At 41.6% G+C, this 16712-nt stretch overlaps 1 protein-coding gene across 1 annotated transcript in view; it reads right to left on the bottom strand.

Moving 5' to 3' along the window:
• ARID4A (AT-rich interaction domain 4A) overlaps positions 1–16712 on the bottom strand; it is a 418019-nt gene that overhangs the window by 393226 nt on the left and 8081 nt on the right. Inside the window, 6 exon segments of the mRNA XM_086937984.1 lie at positions 6915–7056; positions 8827–8921; positions 9008–9087; positions 11691–11781; positions 11886–11951; positions 13115–13225. Coding sequence (XP_086794110.1) covers positions 6915–7056; positions 8827–8921; positions 9008–9087; positions 11691–11781; positions 11886–11951; positions 13115–13225 — 585 coding nt within the window.

The following is a 16712-nucleotide window of genomic DNA, read 5'->3' as shown; positions in this document are numbered from 1 at the left end:
AAAGGCAGGATCAAAACTCTCAGGATGAGATGCGGTCAAGTAACAGGTTTCCCCTTTCAGCAGGGGCCACGGTCATAACAGAGAAAAGTAGCCACTTTTTTTTTGTTTGAGAGCTTTTCAGGAACATTCAATTTTGTCAGTTGTCAAACAGGAGTGAAGATGACCCCAGGAAGACTATTGTCTTAGGATGGTCGGACGTTTGCAGGCCACTACATACCTTTATTGGACTAAAGGGAAGAGTGAAGGAACAAAATTACTGGTGCTCAGTGAAAAGACCAGCGAAGCATACACCAGTGAGAGAGTTCAACTGAAAAAGTAGAATACAAACTACAGCAGTATTTTTTTCCAAGTAATACTTTTTATATATAAAATAAAAATATTAGCACCCATGATTTTTGTCACCACCCAGCTGTATGTTGTAGAAATTACGTTTTTAACTTCTTTTATGGCAGTTAATAAAAGATTTGACTGCATATGTATATGCAGCTCTACATATTGGTAGAGCTTGCTGCAGACTTAAATGGCAAAATGGGATTCAGCCCCTACTCCCCACGCAAATATATAAATTGGCCCAAACCATGTTTTAAGTCTAAACATTATGCAGGCATAACCACAGGTGATTAAATTTCAGACTTTGGAGTGACTAGGGCTAGCCATGCTGTCCAAACTTTGCCCATCACATCGCAAATACCCATTCTTACCAGAGAAGAGATCCTCTCCCTAAACTGTAAGACTGAATACTGCCACAAATCCATTAACGTTGAAAACTGGTTAGGGCCAATATGCTGCTGTACGTGTAGAACCCATCTTACCCCTGAGCAGTGGCAACCTAACAGGGGACATGACATCCTCCTTCGAGGAGGATTGATCAATGCCAGATCGATGTGCAAAAACGGGGCGCACATTCACGACTTAATTACGGAGACTGACCTGGACATGCTCTTCCTGACAGAAACATGGCTTAAAGCCTGGTGCAACCCGATAATAGCCCTAACAGTTCCTCAAGGCTACCTTATTCAGAGGGTCGATAGACAGGAACAGAGAGGGGGTGGCTTGGCCATCATTCACCGGGACTCTATTAAATGCACCATGTTCGAACATAAAGGGGGCAGAAAGCATGGGTTTCTGCATCCAGATAAATGAGGAAAATACCTTTGCAGGTGCTCTAATTTATCGCCCACCAGGACCACAGAATGATTTTCTGGAAAGCTTTGAGGAAGCACTCAGCAATCTAACTCTCAAATTCGCCAATTTTACAGTACTAGGCGACTTAAACTTCCACCTTGATAAAACTAATGACCCTAACGCAGAGTTTTTCAATCTGTGGGGCGCGCCCCCCTAGGGGGGCCCAACACCATCTCTGGGGGGGGGGGGGGGGGGGGGGGGGCGCGAACTCCACTGTAAGAGCTAAACTTTAATCTTGCTCTTTTAAAAAAGTGCAAACCTAAACTTTCCCTCTTTTCTGTCTATTGCCAGTATCATCTTTCATCATCACACACGTGCGTGCACACAACTCCCGGGCGTTGTCTTACATGCCATCGCTTGTCTTAGTTAGTGCCCAGCTGCAGGTACCTCAGTGGGTTCATGTAGCTGCTGCAGAAATTTGAGTGCGATCCCTGCAGACAATAGGTTTAACTTCCGGGTAAATTAATTAAGCGGTAGCTCCTTTGATCAAAACTTGTACTGCTGAAATTGGTTAACAACTGCTGTTTGAAGTGCCACAAGATCGTAAATCTGTCGAAGCTAGTGCTATATGACCAAACTCCCTGAATCCCCTTTGAGCGCTATACATCTTAATCAAGTGCGACCAGCAGCATGGAGATTAAAGTCACATGGGCTCTTAGCTCCTCCCCTAGCTTCCTACAAATTAAATTTCCCTCCATGAGTGTCTTGTGCAATAACTAATAAGCCTACACGCACAGGTGTGTGGTATGTGTGTATATACATGTAGTGAATAATGCACTGGAAACCCTGCCATATCCTGTCCCTTTTCCACTCCAGGGGTTCTGTAATCATAACCTTGATTGACCGGGCCCTTTCTGTTGACTGGAGACACCTAAAAGTCTTCCATTTCATATTGTATTTATTGCTTGTCTCGTCAAATATTAAACTCTATTGTTTTTGTTATTTTTCAATTGTATTGTGCACAACCTGCCATCAGTAGCTCATTGTGGGTCTTTCCGGTTGCCCTGTGGTAACTTTTCAGACCTTTCTGTTACAGACTAGATTCTGATTAGACTTGTGGTGTAATTTTCAGGTCTGGCCTAGACACTGTCATTAGAGTCACTCAATCTGCTACTAATGGATTCGCTGACATACGTCCATTTATTTATTTATTTGTAAAAGGCTGACCATCTACGGGTGGTGCGCAAAATCGCTCAATTATGAAATAAAAAAAATCACAATTTCCTTAAACCTGTGACATTGAAAATACATTTCATACAGGAAACTTCTTGGGGTATCGCAAATAAAAAATGGTCACGAGGTCAGACCTTGCGTTCAAAAGTCACTGAGTTACCAGCAAGGGGACTGGTTCCAAGAGAAAATGTCTCCCCAGTCCCCAGGCAGGTTCTCTGCGTGAACATTATCTGCTCATAGCCTATCCCAGGCAAAGCGTGTGGAATTTATCACCTTGCATCTACTTCACAACACCAAAGGGGACTCGCAGGATTGGTCGTGCTTACTCTGTTGTTTGTAAATCTCTATAACATGAGCCACCAAACTGGCCAGGGATGTATTTAAAACAACTACTGTCATAAAATTAAACGAGCATTTGCAATGCAATAGGTCTTGCATTTGTGAGAGTTAGTTATTGGTGCTGTAAATGATAATTTATGTCACACATGTTTTGGTTTGGAGTGGAGTGGCTGTATGTGGTGTGAAGTAGAAATATGTGGGTTGGATTGTAACCGTTAGTTGTGGAATTGTGAGGTGTGGATTGGATTGGTGTAGTGGAATTATTTGGCATTGTGTGCAGTGGAATTGTGTGTATAGTAATTATATGATATTGAGTACTGGCATAATTTGGAGTGGAATTGTGTGTTATGGAGTGTAATTAAGTGGAATGGTATGTTGTGGAGTGGTATGTTGTGGAGTGGTATGTTGTGGCGTGGTATGTTGTGGAATTTAATTATGTGGTATGCTGATGCATTTTGTGGCAAGATGTGAAATTCTGTGGTGTGGATGTATGAGATATGTTGTGTAATTGTGTTGTTGACTTATGTGGTTTGTTGTGTGTGTGTGTGTGTGTGTACGTGGCTCTGTGTGGGTGGCTCTGTATGTGTGTGTGGGTGGCTTTGTGTGTGTGGCTCTGTGTGGGTGTAAATGCAATCGGTCATGCATTTGGGAGTGATTAAGCTATTGGCAAATGCCATTTATTTAACGATTAAGCTATTGGCAATGTAAATGACTGCCATTTATTTATGATTAAAAAAAAAAAGTTATGAGCAATGCCAATAGCTCTACCTTTAATAATGCTGAGACCATTGCATTGTAAATGCTGGTTTAAATAAATGAGCTAACCTTTCCTTCCTTGCTTGCTATGGAAAGAAAGCTATTTACCTGAATTGAGGGTAATTGCTTTGGAGGTGAATGGGCTGCTCCAGATAACACTGTCCCATTATGACTCAACTGCATACGTAAATCCCTAGTAAAAATAATTTGCGCACAATTTATCTTGGAAAAATTTGATTTGGACTGGTTAATAAGCCTCAGTCATTTAACCACACCCACTCACTCCGTTTAACATTATTTGCCGGGTATGGCGTGGATATGCGGATGCGGATGGCAGTCGATTATGTAGTGTACCAGATTCCAAAAATTTCTGTCAAGTGGTGGGGGGGCCCCGACATCTAAAAAAATTCAGCTGGGGGGGCTCAACCTAAAAAAGTTTGAAGACCTCTGCCCTAACGCAATATGGCTCAGAGATTTAACTAATGTCCTGGGACTCACAATACTGACCAAAGAACCCACACATAAAGTAGGGCATATTTTAGATTGTATCTGCACTAATACCAAAACCTTAACAGTTGAACCCCCCCGAATTCAAACCTGGACTGACCATTGCTTGGTCCCTTTCAAACTGACTATAAATAAGAAAGGGTCCAAAACGCCAATATGAAAATCGATGTCCAGATAAAGAAATACTGGAAAAAGATAAAGGACACTCCCAATCTGTATATTATTGCTGAGGATACTAAACCCCATCTGACTGGAAATACTGAAACAGATTAAAACAGTTTCTGTAAATGGGTCACAGAATTCTGTGGACCAGCGGACTCGAATAAAGTGAGCAAAAAGCGGAACAAAAAGTCTGCTCCTTGGTTCTCCCTCCCTCTAAAAGAAAAACCAAAAGAGGTCAGAACCTTGGAAAAGAAATGGTACTTATGAAAAAGAAGCACTCATTGCCTATAAAATCTCTAGGAGGCAATACCATACAATGATTAAAACTGCTAAAAAAAGACCACTTTTTGGAAGCCATTAACTCCTCTAACAACAAACAGAAAGATATCTTTAAAATAGTTGATGACTTTATGAATCCCAAATTTCTTAGACAAGAGATCCCTCCCTCGCTTTCATTATGCAACTCTATAGCCAATTACTTTGAACAGAAAATATTCGACCTTACCAAAGATTTCCCAGACCCTCCAGAGTCCCTCCTTGCTGAAACCATAAGTCCAAAGAATGATAAAATTCAGTTAATTAGTTAGTCTTGAAGAAACCAGTCAGGCTATTCTTTCCAGCAAATCAGGTTCCCCATTCGATCGCTGCCCTCCTCTGCTGCTACATGCTCTTGTGGACACCGTAAATCCGAGCATTAATGCCATCATTAATTCCTCCCTGGCCACTGCCGCCATCCCATCCAAATGGAAACTAGCCGCTGTCAAACCTCTGCAAAATAAACCCCTAGCAGACCCCACTACGCTTTCTAACCTCCGCCCTATTTCGCTGCTCCCACTCCTTTTTAAACTTACGGAAGCAGCAGTAAACAAACAACTGACTAGGTATCTGGAAGAGAACGACATCCTACACCCCAACCAAGCAGGCTTCAGAGCCAAACACTCCACGGAGTCAGCACTACTAAACACGGTGGAGACACTGAAGACAGCTATGGACCAGGGTAAAAAGGCTGTCCTGGTTCTGCTAGATCTATCGGCGGCCTTTGATACGGTCTCACACCCTGTATTAATTGGCCGCCTAGCAGAATCAGGAATAGCAGGAGTTGCTCTTGAATGGCTGAAAAACTCTCAGCCACAGGAAGCAAGTTACGATACTAGGAAGCCACTGCTCAGATGAAAAAGCATTAAAAACAGGGGTACCACAGGGCTCCAGTTTGAGCCCAATACTGTTTAACCTTTATATGACCCCTTTGATAGAGCTCATTACATCTTTCCACATCAGCACAATATCCTAGCACAATATCCTATGCTGATGATACTCAGCTCATCCTCGTTTTGGACAACACAACTAAGGCAGAGGAAAATCTGAGAGATTGTCTTGCCGCAACATTTGACTGGATGAGAAATCACCATCTCAAATGCAATTCGGGCAAGACTGAAATCCTCCCTTTTGGACAACAAAATCTTTTTTCCCCCAAATCTTGGTGGCCTCGAGATGCAGAAGTCCCCCCAAACACCATCACAACGGCCCGTAACCTTGGGATTCGGTTTGATGAGGCTCTGTCATTTAGACAACAAGCAGGCACTGTGGCGGGGTCCTGTTTTAACATAATCAAGGGCCTCAGAAGGTTCTTTGACCTTCTCCCCCTGACAGCCAGAAAGACGGTAGCGGTGGCCCTCATTACTTCTCGTCTGGACTACTTCAACAGTCTTTACGCAGGCTCCAGCAAAGCTGTACTGCACAAACTGCAGATGGTCCAGAATGCCACCGCCCGCCTTGTGCTAAGATGGCCCAGGAAGTCGTCTGCATCAGCAGCACTCAAGATCTTGCACTGGCTGCCTATCCACAAGAGGGTGCTATTTAAAATCCTATTAATCACTTTCAGGGCCTACCACCAGTTGGGCCCCACCTACCTGTCCAAAAGGTTCGGAAGATATGCGCCCTCTCGCTCACTCAGATCCTCCAACCTAAACCTACTGGTGACTCCCAAATTTAGACTAGCTACGAAAGGAGGAAAATCCCTTGGAGTCAGAGCCTGGAATAAACTCCCACTCCAATTGCGTCAGATCCCATCAGAGAACCTCTTTCGGAAGGCTCTAAAAACATGGATTTTTAAAATCACAGATACTTCCTGTTTAGCTCTAGTCGAAAATCCCACCCCCAGAGATACCAGACACTTTTCCCACTGAGACCTCACTGGCTCACTGGTTTTAATACCTCTTGGACACGAGTGACCAGCGCCAAGATGCTCCGTGGAGTGTAAGTCGCGCTTTATAAAAATAAAATTACATTACATTTATAGTTTGCCATTTGCAAAGGAGTACCCTATCTGCCAAAATGAGCGCCTGTCTGCCCTATTTAGCAAACCATCAGCTTTCCGTCGACAGAGCCCATGTTTCCTGAGTTGATGGAAAGCTTGCTCCAACAGAGAAGGGGACGTTGAAGGAAGGGCATTACATTGTCTACCCAAATTAGAATTAGCAGTGTGATTTCCTGGTTTTCCTTTCCCTCACTGCAAGGCAAAAAACTGCAATGAGGAACAGATTTTTTTTATAATTTTTTTATTTTATTTTTAAATGGAGGGAAACAAAAAATATAAAGAATGACGACCTGAGTTAAAAAAAATGTTTCTACCATTTGGGATTATTCGCTTTGTGCCATAGGCGAGAAACCATATGTAAGGCTGCCATCAATGTAACTCATTCTCAAGACAGAATCTGAACACCCATTTCCAGATAGGAAGAAATTGAGGAAATAGAGAGTTTTAGACAAGGACAAAAAGCGTTCCTACTTACCAAGGCTGGATACCAGTCTGGATTTTCAGTATGTTCACTGTTGTACATCACGCTCACAATTTTGCCTAGTAGCTCATCGTTAAGACGTCTCTGATCTTCATCCTCATCTTCACTGCTTTCTTCCTCTTTCTCATCTTCTGTCCTATTAGGGAATACAGGGAACATCAATAAGAATGAGACCCTTAGTCTCAACCCATCTAACATTCAAAACAGATGATAGCATAACTAATACATCATTGCTCAAGGGCCAGAATTAAACATTTTGCACACTGTCCCCATTTGTTCAGTAGAGTACCTGTAATCAGTTGCAGACAAGGACAATGTGCCTGTTAAATAATTCCACACACCTCAGTCTTTCAAAGGTATCAGAGTGGTCTCTATTTACAAGGGGAGTAAGGTATCCACCTGCTTTACTGCACCTGCCTCTAGGGGATGCCCCGGGGGGTGGGTCCATTTTACCCTCGAGCACCTTCCCCATGGGTGCCCTACGAAGTTGGGCAGGGTCGGGAATCAGGGGGGCACGCAAGGCTGTGTGCCACCTCTATATGACAAAGTCTGTGTGCCTACCAACAGGTTCTTTGCCTTTTCATCCAGGCCATATTGCAAATAAGAGTTCAAAGGCAAAGTTTGGTCAATGCAAATCAGTTAAAGCCCCTTACGATCATGCTGGCGTGAATTAAGCACCATTGAGATACGTATTCTAGTTGGGGAGGGATTGCACAAGTACAGTCCTTTTTGTGATACTACTAAGCCGACTGCGTACCTGGGCACCTAAAGTGAGACAAGGCCCTGCTGAGTTTCCGGAATACCTCACCTTCCTTTGTAAAAACCAGAAAAAGAGCAGGCTATTTCTCATTTAGAACAGAACTTTTGGAAACCGAAGAAATGTTTGTTTGAAAGTGATTGACATGCTAGTACAGACAGGAAAAAAATCCTATTGAATACAAGTTAAGGAAAGCTGCTTTCATGCAACTAGAACTTGCTAATGGGTCTTTAATATTATTCCTAAAACTAATTTGTATGAGGGCTGCAATTTCATCCCACCAGGGCAGAATTGTTCTTTAAGACATTCAGGCTTATTTGCGATGCATTGCTAACGGGGAGGCCTTTCCTCTTCTCAGTTTGTGGAAGCAGAGATGGGATTCACTGCCTCTTTTTTTGGTAGCTGAAATATGCGGATGTAACCAATATTGCCTTGGAGTTTTCTGCACACGTACAAGCCCTAGCTCAATGAGGATACACTCATAAAATTTAAAAAGGATTGCAATGCTCCCTACTAACTATTCTCAAAGGCGTTGCCATACAGGCATATTCACTTTATGAAGATCAGGGTGAAAATGTATAGATCACAAGCGTGCCTGCACTAGTATAATACCTGCGCTTCAAAAGTGTGTCTAGGATGTACACTGCTATTCCAATGGAAGGACTGGAAAAAACTATTCTAGTGAAATCATTTAGATAGACAAAGATTTTAGCTTAACAATAGTTTAAAAAAAAAAAAAAAAGAAGGCTTTCAAAGTTTTCAAGTGGCAAAAGATTCAGCAAATTTTGGGGGTCCCTTGTGGAGGATAAAGGTTAAGTCGATCAGAGATGAATGGATGAAATTTTTATGTGAAGGCTCCTGTAGAAAATCTCATAGATATTATGCTAGTGATGGAATGGTACTCGATGAGGCCCACTCAGCCACTTAATATACACTGGAGTGATATTTTTTAAATACACATGGTTACCAAACTAGCAAGGGACATTTCTGTGACAAAACCTGTAACAAACTAGGTATACGAGTCAGAGAAAATAAAATAAAAACCCACAAACACCTCTATCACATTGGATGCTTAGACTGTAACATGTTCATACCATAAAAAAAAAAAAAAGAACTCTAGAGCTAGTGCAACATGTTATAAACACTTACATGGGAAGAGATGATCTCCTTCCTCTGTTGGTTTTCTTACCAATCACTGGTGTGCCAAAATGTTCTGGATTGGTTAGGGGCAGTTGGTCAAGAGTCTAACAGAAAGAGGAAAAAAAGAGCAAGGATGACTCCTGCACACAACTATAAAGTAACGATTTAGAGGAGGAAATGCCTGGATTACCTCACTTTCTGCAAAATGCCTCTCTCCCTTCAAACACAGTGAAGTTCGCCTTAACGTCCTCTCATCTCCGTCATCAAATACTAGAAGAATAATAAAAGGGTTTAACACACTACTGTATTTCTATTGACATCAAAGATTAGTAAGCCCCCCCATCCATCGAGTAAGATGAACACTTTGGGGGAAAAAAAAGTCTACTAAAAATGTGTAAAATATAGACATTACATTACAATATTGGTATTATTTGTATTGCATGACATTATCTAGAAAGCTGGAAGAGGATTCAGGTTTATTATTCAGATTAAGTCAATCTTAAAATCACTCCTTAGCTTTAGAGTCATGTAATGTTTTTTAAATGAGGTGTTTAAACAACGTTGAGAGATGCAAGCATCAAAGTCACCTCCTTACAACAGTCCACAACACAACAATTGCCAACCATTTTACAAATGGTCTGCAAACTATTAACAGTAGCAGACCAGCTAATCTAGCCAGTTGCAGGTAACTGTGTCAGCCTGTCAACAGAGGCATCAGGGCATAGCCCTGTCATCTGTGAGCTGCCACACAAAACCCAGAGCCTCTGTTCACACTGTTAATTATTTAAATTAATAGTGTTTATGAAAACACTCCTTTAGTGCTTTTATCAACATGCCAGTGAGCAGGTCAGCTCTAAGCCTCTCAAGGCTCTTGATAACAGGAGGACAGAGCAGGGAACAGAACAGAAGTGAGTCAGGGTCATAGCGATCAATGCTGCAGAAGGTGAAAATGCACCAGGGCAAGGGGCCATTGATGGACATACTGGACTCTAATTATTAAAGCTGAGTGACTGAAAACCAAGAGTTCAAACCAATGCCACCTGTACACCAGCAGTTGGGAGAGTCCGCTTCGGTGTGAAGAGCAGTGAGTGAAAGGAAATTTGAGTGAGAATGAGTGAGTGAGTGTGTGAGTTAGTGAGGGTGGGAGCATGAAAGAAAGAAGGAGTGAGTCTTACTGGTAGAGATAGTGCGAGTAAGATGTGTTTGCGAACGTCACTGGCCATTGCATACTCAGGATATTTCTCGTCTTATGTAGGCACCCAATGTAATGGAGGTCATTCTTGGCTTCAGAGAGGGCAACCACGGCATACTGTGGGAGGGGGGAGGTTGACTCTTTTACAAACAAACGATCAGCAGTAAGCCACTCTGTAATGGGCTATTACTAACACATTGAGTCATTTACATCTGCCTGGGAGTATGTGTTGTCAAAAGGCAAATATTCTTCAACCGTACCTGCCCCCGATTTGGATAATCATACTGTGGATAATTTTACAAGTTTGTAATGCCTAGTTAACCAGAATTGCCAAACATACTATCATGTATTTTATTGTATTTTTAAAAGGTTTAACATAACTGTAATGATTAAATAAGTCTAGACATATTTAAACATTTCAAATTTAATAGAATAATTTCTAGAGGCGGCCCCAATGATTCATTTTTTATTTAATACTAGGGGGGTGGGGGGGGGGGGGGGGGCGGCGTTAAAAAGTTTGAAGACCACTGTCTCAGGACATCAAAAGTACACTACTCCAAATGGATATTTAAGTTATTCCCCTTGAGAACTGGACTATACCATAGTAGTGCAAACAATTACTTTAGGTAGACTTAAAGGATAAATAAAAAATACATTAAAAAAAACCAATGTGGCATTTTTGGGAACAAAAAAAAGTGTGTACTACTACAATTTCAACTCAAGGACATGATGGACGGAGTGCTGAAACTTTTCAAATACTCACCCCAATCACAGATCTGGGTTGAATCCATCATCATTCTTTAGCTCACGTTGCCACCCCAGTTCAGACAACTATATGCAAATCAGTCTTGACCCTGTGCCTCATGTGAACAGCCCAGCCCGAACTGCCAAGCCATGTCTTCAGCCAGTTAACAAGCATTGTGTCAAATGAAACTATGCAAGGAATACTAAGTGAATACATTTCTGGCACTCTCCTGAAGTGTCTTCGCGACTTCTTGCAAAACATGAAACCTCCACATCCAGAAGCTTCAGCTTGAAGCACTGTGACGAAAAAGTACTCCATAATTAAAATGTGAGCCTTTGCAGAAAGTAACTGGAAACTGCTCAGTTGATCATGCAAATAAGCTCATTTCGATGTCTTCAGCACGGCTTTATCCAATGCTGATCTTTTCTAACTCTTACTCTTTACAACACAGTTTAGCCAAGCTGACATCATGGAACTGAACCGGAACCAAATTTCTATACAAATCAATGGCTTGACTATTTCTCCCCTTAAGATTTTCTGAGTTTTTAAACTGCAATGCAGCTGTGCTGGTCAATTCCAGTATTCTGCATCACTTCCACCAGTTATGAGAGTCCATTTGAACGTAAATACTAGTTTAAAGCCCTTGATCAGCCTGCTGGATTTAGATACTGCTTGAGCTTCGCTATTTCAAGTTAAGCTTAGGAGAAAGCACCCACCTATGCCCTTCCCTGTCAATCAGATTACCACATTACCTAGAATGATGCAAGGAAATACAATTGTAAGAGTCAATTCAACTTCCCTTTCTAAATATTTATTGGGTACGGTGAGGACATTCTCTTGCCCTCCAGTCATTCATATCACATTTTCTCGCTGCTGTACATTTTGCTAACACACTTTACAATCAGACCTTTGTCGTGGCTTAAAATTCTAACTCACCAACAGTATACCAACTAGCATCTGTCAATTTACTGACAACAGCTTCCTGGATCAATCCTTCCGTGGACTTCATTTCAACCGTTGCACCCACCTAAAATTCAACAATAGCCCAATAAGTAAACGGAAATTGATAACGTAAAATGTAACAATGTCATGCACTGGGAAAAAAAAATATATATATATATTTATACATACTCGTAAAGGCCCTTTCACTTGATCATCTTGCACTAGGAGTGTGGAGCTATCCTCTTTGAGAATTACCTGCAAATTTGATTTGCAACCAAACATTAAAGACAAGTTATTAAATCAAAAGCAGCAAGAAAGATCGATAAAGCTCTCAGTCTAATTTGCAGAAAATACAAAATAATATGAAGTACATTAAGTGACGTCCTGAAACCAGATTGTGTACAAGTGATGGCCATTAACTGCTTATCAGAGGAGAGGTTACAAGATGTGGTCCCCAAGTAATACCTTAAATTTTACTAAATCAGGGTTCTCACTTAGGGAGTCTTTCAGATTGTTTCAATAGCAGCTCCAAGATATCAAGAGTCTATATTCTCCCACTGTGGTTATTTTACATTTAATTTAACTTCGAAAGTTACCGCCCTCACAGCTTAGTGTTCTGATGGGGTAGTAAGGTCTCATTTTGTTAATTATGATGGGACGGGGAAAGAGTCACTCGTCTCCAAGGAGAGCCAGTGCAGAGTTCCTCGGGCAGATGAAGGAGGAGCCCTTCTTTTCAGAGCTGGACTCCCATATTTTGAACTTTTGGAGGACTACAACTTCAGTTTGCCGATCCTCCACATACAGGGCATTCCTAGGGTTCAGTCTAGAAGGACTACTGCTCCAATCTAAAATGCATCGAAATGTTGTTGCAATAAGGGACGTACCTCTATAATGTGAAAGAGGAATTTTTTTTTGGAGATTTTGACTTTTGGTTAAATCGAAAGTACAACAGGCAGCCAAGAGCCTCCATTTTATTTTTAGTTTACCAGAAATTTAGCACAAACAGCTGTTGTATGGAGGAGCATAAGTATTAATATTGTCTAACAGACCCTGGGTACACACACATTGCAATTATTCATATTTTGCACAACAACCCTGAACCAAAAACCATCAAGATTAATACAAAACACCTTTGTGGTCTGGGGAATTTAAAGAAGAAAAAGCAAAGTCTCAAAAAATCATCGTAATCTATTTTTTAGTAAGTTGCTTTGACTTAACATCAGTGCCACCTTGAGTGTGAGAAACAATTACCAAAACAATAGGACATAATATACATGCAGAAATACATTAATTTGGGTAAGTCAGACACAGTTGTTATGGAAGAAGTCTTCGGAATTATATGTTTTTACAGCAAAATATTAACAATAAGCAAAACACAAGACCTGTGACTAATACTAAATACAAGGTCTTAACTGTACCTTCAGTTTCACCAATCGCTTCACGGTCTTTATCTTTGCCTCACAGAAGGCACCTCGGTATTTGGCACTGACATCCGTCCCCACCGTTAGATAGGCAGGCTCATCTGCTGCCTAGTTATTAAAGAAAGAAAAGTTATTCAAGATTAAACCAGTGATGTAGAACAATGTAGAACTCATTCCCACTTGGTTTTTGCCACACTTTTCAAATTACAATTACTAACATGACGTTTTTAGAAGTAAAAGCTCCACAAGACATCCATTTTACTGCAGATGCGTTTTAACTCAAGAGAATCAACTGACCACAGTATCAGGAAGTGGTGAGAATGTTTTAAGAATGTCAAAACTTAGCAGTGCTAATTTAAGGAAGAGTTCTTTGAGACTACATATCTTAACCTACCACACACTGTCTGAGGAAAACATTACTGCTTAAGTCAAGCAACCATGGGTGAGCAAAAGATTCTTTACAGAAGCCAGATCATCATAACTTTGATCTCATGTAGCTCAGAAGGATCAACCACTAAATAAATGCGTGCGATAATCATGAGCTTTCAGCTTTCCCCAAATTACATGTACCCTTACGGGAATAGGCAAAGTGAAATCAGTATTACAGCAAAAGGGCAAATTAGGAATTATAAACTTTAATTGCCCTTATGAACTCAGGACTGACACTCCATCAGCAGAGATTGGGGATACAGTGAGGTTTACTCTGTTTATCTTTAGCTTTATACCCCAAATTAAAATCTTGTGTGAGAGATTAAGGTGAATGTAGAATCATATGGGTGTGAACGGCTGACCAAGTCAGCACTAGTTCTCAATACACTACTGATCTCAGTACTACCATATGCAATTATTAATTAATTCCTGACAAGTAAACTACATCATTTGCACTTCATTTGCTTTTTTTATACTGTTGTTTGTGCAACCTACTGAAAGTGAAACGGTAAGCTGTGCTCAAATAAACAATTAACATGCAAGTGCAATTCACACCCTTCCCCCTTCAATGGGCATAGTTTAAACTCTGAATACATTTTTGGGGAGTGCAATGGCACGGGCAAGGAAAAATCCCTACACCTCTACTAGGCTTGTGAGACTACAAATGTAATGGTAGCAATAAAATGGTATCTACTCATGAGCTCGGATACTCAGCTATAAGGGAAATCAACTAGCGGGCTACCCACCTAATCTGCTGAGGGGAAGGCTGTTAGAAATACATGCAAGAGTATGGTGGAGCTCTCACTTCCCTTACGGGTTCCCAGACCTTTTTGCATTTAAGGTTACAGCAGAGAGAACATAGAACACAAGCCACGCATGTGTTGATTCACTCTTTGAGTCCAAGGATAAGCAGAAAACACTATGATCAGCATTAAGGAAATTTAAAGCTATGGTGTTGTAGTCGCTAAGCAGCATTAGGTCCGGTATGCCAATGACAGCTTGTCTCTGTGCCATGGTGTCAATCAATCAGGACATACCTGTGAGGGTCTCAAGGCGCAGGGGGGGGGGGGGGGAGGGGTGCTGTTACTGATCGAAGAGCCAGGTCTTGGGGAGTCTTCTGATGGCCAGTAGTTCTTGGGTCTGCCGTAGGTTGCTGGGGAGGGTGTTCCAGGTCTTGGCGGCGAGGTGGGAGAAGGATCTGCCGCCGGCGGTCGTTCTTCGGATGCGGGGGACTGTGGCGAGTGCGGTGCCGGCGGAGCGGAGATGGCGAGTGGGGGTGTAGAAGCCGAGTCGTCTGTTGAGGTATGCTGGGCCGGTGTTGTGGAGAGCGTTGTGTGCATGGATCGGGAGTTTAAAGGTTATCCTCTTGTTGATGGGGAGCCAGTGTAGGTTTCTCAGGTGGGGTGTGATGTGGCTGTGGCGGGGATGTCGAGGATCAGACGTGCCGAGACGTTCTGGATGCGTTGTAGTCATCTCAGGAGTTTGGCCGACGTTCCAGCGTAGAGGGCATTTCCGTAGTCCAATCTGCTGGTGGTGTGGATGAAAGTTCAACAAGCAGATGCAGCAAACGGGATCAATCAAGATGGTGCTGTAGTTGTAGGGTCACATCCCTTTTCAGGAAATTAGATGTGGTAACTTGGTGATAGGAAATCGGCAAAAGCCACTATGGCAATCATCCAAAGTAATGTGGTTCCACAGACCTGCACTAGGGGAGGGGACACTGACAAAGTGTTTAATTCTGGCACGAAGCACAAGTGTAACTTCGAATTGAGAACAGAGACACAGATCAGTGGTGCATTAACAACGTGTATGCTTTAAAGCTGCCTGCAAGTTGGCAACCGTCACAGACTGATTCAAGTTAAACCTTAGAATTGAGAATTATTCTTCAGGAAAAAGTCAGAAGACAAGATTACCCAAGAGCCAAGATTAAGCAAATGAATTTGAAACCATATTTGTTACAAAATACACATATAAATTAGACCATGGTATTGTTACAGTCATCTTACACGGGAATAGTACATTAAGTGAAATATTTCATGTGGCGTTTCGTGCTAGTTTAAGCACTTCAGATCTTCATTTGGTCATAAGTGGATTTGAAAGTACTAACAGCACTGAGGTAAAACGGCTACCAAATGTTTTCATATCTACATGAGGTTACTGGTCACTAAAGGAATTTTTGGGCTCCAAAGTATACCACACAACCAAGGAGTTTGGATTTTAGAGAAAAAGGGGGGTAAGAGTTGTGAGAGAAAATGTGTACAATCAGCAGGTGCAGCATTTTTCTTTTCATACAGTCAATTCTTATGAAATTTTAGTTGGGGGAACGGTTGGATTGGGGACAGACAGGAAAGGATTCTCAAACTGCTAAATTATTTTTCATCACAATAAGCAGATGCTGACCCAAATTCCGACAAAACATTGAAAAGTGAAATCTAAAAGAAGAAGATCACACAGACAATAAAAGAGCTGGTCTTCAATTGCATAAATTGAGATTTTTGCTCATAACTAAATAAATAATGTCATATCCCAAGGCGGGCTGAATTCAATTCTATAGCATAATCAGAATATCTGCGTGTTCCATGAAACAGGCTGCAACTCCTCAAATGGGAACGTACAGACCCTTGTGTCTTAAAAAAAAATATTTTTAAATGTACAGAGACAAAATATTAAATACACCCGGTTATAGCTGCCAGGAAATGTAAGCAAACGTTACTGCTTACAGAGCTTAAATCGGCAGTGTTGCAGCTATGTTGGTGGGGAGAGGAGGTGGATGGGGCAAACCTATGAAATTATGGTATGCTCTGATGTGAGAAAGATTTTTGGAGAACAAAGATGCTCAATGTTAGAGGAGACTGGCATTACTGCCTACACAAAGATCACAGTGAACTGTTTCTATCTGCTCTCTACCAGTCACTTCTATCCATATTTTTTCTCTCCTTACTATACCCTAACCAATGCACAGATTCACTTGCATTCAGCTGATCAAGCAACCAAGTGTACGTTTTCAAATTTCATTCCCCTGCTCTGAGAATTTCTACTGTACTGTCCTTCCCTCAGACACATTTCGCAGGAGTCAATCTATCATTTTGTATCCACAGCAGTACAAGATTGTAAACTCTTACGAGGAAACAGCAGGAAGTTAGTGTCTTGCCTTCTTCTAAAAGTC

This window comes from Lissotriton vulgaris, chromosome 9 (genome assembly GCF_964263255.1).
Source record: "Lissotriton vulgaris chromosome 9, aLisVul1.2, whole genome shotgun sequence".
Lineage (NCBI taxonomy): Eukaryota > Metazoa > Chordata > Amphibia > Caudata > Salamandridae > Lissotriton > Lissotriton vulgaris.
The sequence above is the reverse complement of the archived record's forward strand: the minus strand, read 5'-3'. Positions and strand labels throughout refer to the sequence as shown.